The sequence below is a fragment of the Juglans regia genome, chromosome 4 (genome assembly GCF_001411555.2).
Source record: "Juglans regia cultivar Chandler chromosome 4, Walnut 2.0, whole genome shotgun sequence".
In the NCBI taxonomy this organism is placed as follows: domain Eukaryota; kingdom Viridiplantae; phylum Streptophyta; class Magnoliopsida; order Fagales; family Juglandaceae; genus Juglans; species Juglans regia.
Window position 1 is genome coordinate 29,428,301 of NC_049904.1, and position 2,622 is coordinate 29,430,922.

At 43.7% G+C, this 2,622-nt stretch overlaps 1 protein-coding gene across 1 annotated transcript; it reads left to right on the forward strand.

The window, feature by feature from the left end:
• Positions 1 to 1,229: 1,229 nt before the first annotated feature.
• LOC108998395 lies at positions 1,230 to 2,198 on the forward strand. Its single transcript, XM_018974940.2, has one exon. The coding sequence runs from the start codon at positions 1,230 to 1,232 to the stop codon at positions 2,196 to 2,198; it is 969 nt and encodes a 322-aa protein (XP_018830485.2).
• The last annotated feature ends 424 nt before the right edge of the window (positions 2,199 to 2,622 follow it).

Consider the following 2,622-nt stretch of genomic DNA (forward strand, 5'->3'; position numbering starts at 1 on the left):
TGTTTGAAATGTTGCAGACATGACCATACGTCAGTGGTTTGTAGAGCTGGGTTTGGTGGTTCAAAGAAAGTCAGGGAAGAAGTGAATGGTGGAGTTAAGAAAGTTTGGCAAGGGAAACAAAAGCAGGGTATGATTATTAGGGAGGACGCTGAACCTAGTGGTAGTACGAAGCAGAATGTTCAGGTGGAAAATGGGGTGGCTTTGGAGGAAAATATTAACATGGGTGTCTCATAGGATATGATGGGTGAAGAAAAAATTAGTCGGGAGGAAGAGTTGGTGGGGATGGTGCAGATTGAGGAAGTGCTTGTGGATTGTGAGGGTGAGCCTATGGACGTGGTACAAAATGATGTGCAAACCCAGCCTATTGTAGAGGAAGTCGATTGTGTGCAATCGTTGGAAGAGTTACCTTCAATCCAAATAGGAAGCCCTGAGGAGCAGGGACTGGCCCTAGTTCAGAGTGGTGACTATGTGGGCCCTGAGCCAAATTTATCTGCGGTTGTGCAGCTGTCGCCTGGGGTGGGTAGTGGCAATGTAATAATATTGTCAAAGGTGCTTGAAATGGAATGTAATGCCTTGGTGCAAGTGGAATCTTTGGCTGTGCCAGCCAATTGTTCGCTTTCAGATGCTGAGGAGGAGGAACAGGGCACAAGTTTGGCTATTCATAAGGGGCATGAGTCTGATAGTATTCATGGTATACTAGTAGTTCGAAGTTGAAGGTTTTGCCAGTGCGTCAGTCCAAGCGAGTGTCCACTCGCACCATGAAATTGAATTTATGAGTGAGTCCATCATTGCATGGAACATTAGAGGGTTGGGTCGGTCTAGGCGTGAGTTGAGGCAGATGATTCGGAAATATAATGGAACCATTGTAGCGCTTTTTGAGCTGTTTTTAAGGCAAGATAAGCTGTTACATCTTGCTAGTGGTTTGGGTTTTGATGGGTTTTATTGTAATGAGGATGTGGGTGGGAAATTTTGGGTATTATGGAAGCATCCGTATGAATTTGAAGTCGCTGGAGTATCAAGTCAGATGGTGACGAGGTGGTTTAATCTGGAGAATAAACGGGCTATGGTAACTTTGTTTACGCCAAATGTGTTTTAACTGCAAGACATGAGTTATGGCAAGATCTGGTGGAGGTTGGTGTGGGCGTTCATCCTTGATTGGTTCTTGGTGATTTTAATATCATCAGAGAGGACAGGGAATGGGTTAGGGGCGTCCGTGTTCAAGCCAGGCCATGGAAGAGTTTAATGCATGCATTGATGCGTGTGGTTTTGTTGAATTGGCTCACCATGGGAATGCACTTTCTTGGTGTAATGGCCAGGAAGGAAATGCTCGTCAATGGGCACGGTTAGACAGGGCTCTAGCTAATTTGCTGTTTTCTGAGTCTTTTCCGTCGACGAATCTAGAATATCTTAATCGTAAGTCCTCGGATCATAGTCCTATGGTGGTGAAGTTATCTCGTTTCTCGCCCAGGCATGGGCCATCTCCTTTTAAATTCCAAAACATGTGGTGCTTGCATGATGCATTTCAAAATTGTGTGAAGGATGTGTGGGAGAGGCTTGTATATGAGTCAAACTTGGTGAAACTAGCTGCTAAATTAAAACGCACCAAAATTGCACTTCGAGCATGGAATGTATCTGTGTTTGGGAGGATTGATCAGAATATAAAGCAATTGGAAGGAAGGCTAGTATGCTTGGAATCCCAACTTCAGCTGAATTACTCAGAGGATATTGAGTCTGAGTATCTTATATCCAAGCTGGAGCTAGAGGTGTGGGAAAAGAGAGAAAAAGCCCGACTGGCTCAAATAACGAAGAAGAAGTGGTTGAAAGAGAGGGATAAGAACTCAAAATTTTTCCATGAGGTGATTAGTCAAAGACGACAAAGTTCTTCTATTGCACAGATGGTACTTGAGAATGGGAAGGTGTTGAGCTCGCCTGTAGTAGTACATGCGGGAGCTGTGAAGTATTTTCAGGAGCTTTTATCAGAGGCTACAGAAACGGAGAGGACAGACTTGCATGGATTAATGCATCCGGAAGTATCATTGATTGAGAATGAGAAGCTGTGTAGTTCACCCATGGAGGAGGAAGTGCTTGCTGCGATTTTCTCCATTCTGCAGCAAAGCAGCCTGGGTCCAGACGGTTTTGGATCATCTTTTATACCTCCTGTTGGGCTACAGTTAAAGAGGATGTACTGGAAGCGGTGAGGGATTTTTTTAATGGTACTGATTTGCCATTATTTTATGCCTCATCTTACATTGTTTTGATTCCAAAGGTACCGAATCCGAGTATCTTTGAGAAATTCATCCTATCAGTCTTTGTTCAGTGGCATATAAGATATTCTCAAAGATCATTGTTTCAAGATTGACGCGTATTTTGCCGAGGTTGATTTCTCCTGAACAAGGAGCGATCATTCCAGGGTGTAGTATCTTTGAAAATATATCTCTCTCTCTCTCTCGCTCAAGAGATGGTGCATGGCTTGAAGAAGAAGACTCGGGGAGGCAATGTTATGGTCAAGATTGATATGGCGAAGGTATATGATCGAGTACACTGGGATTTTTTATTCCAAATGCTTGAGGGTCTGGGTTTTTCTGAAAATTTTTGTAAGCTAGTTCGCTCATGTGTTAGCTC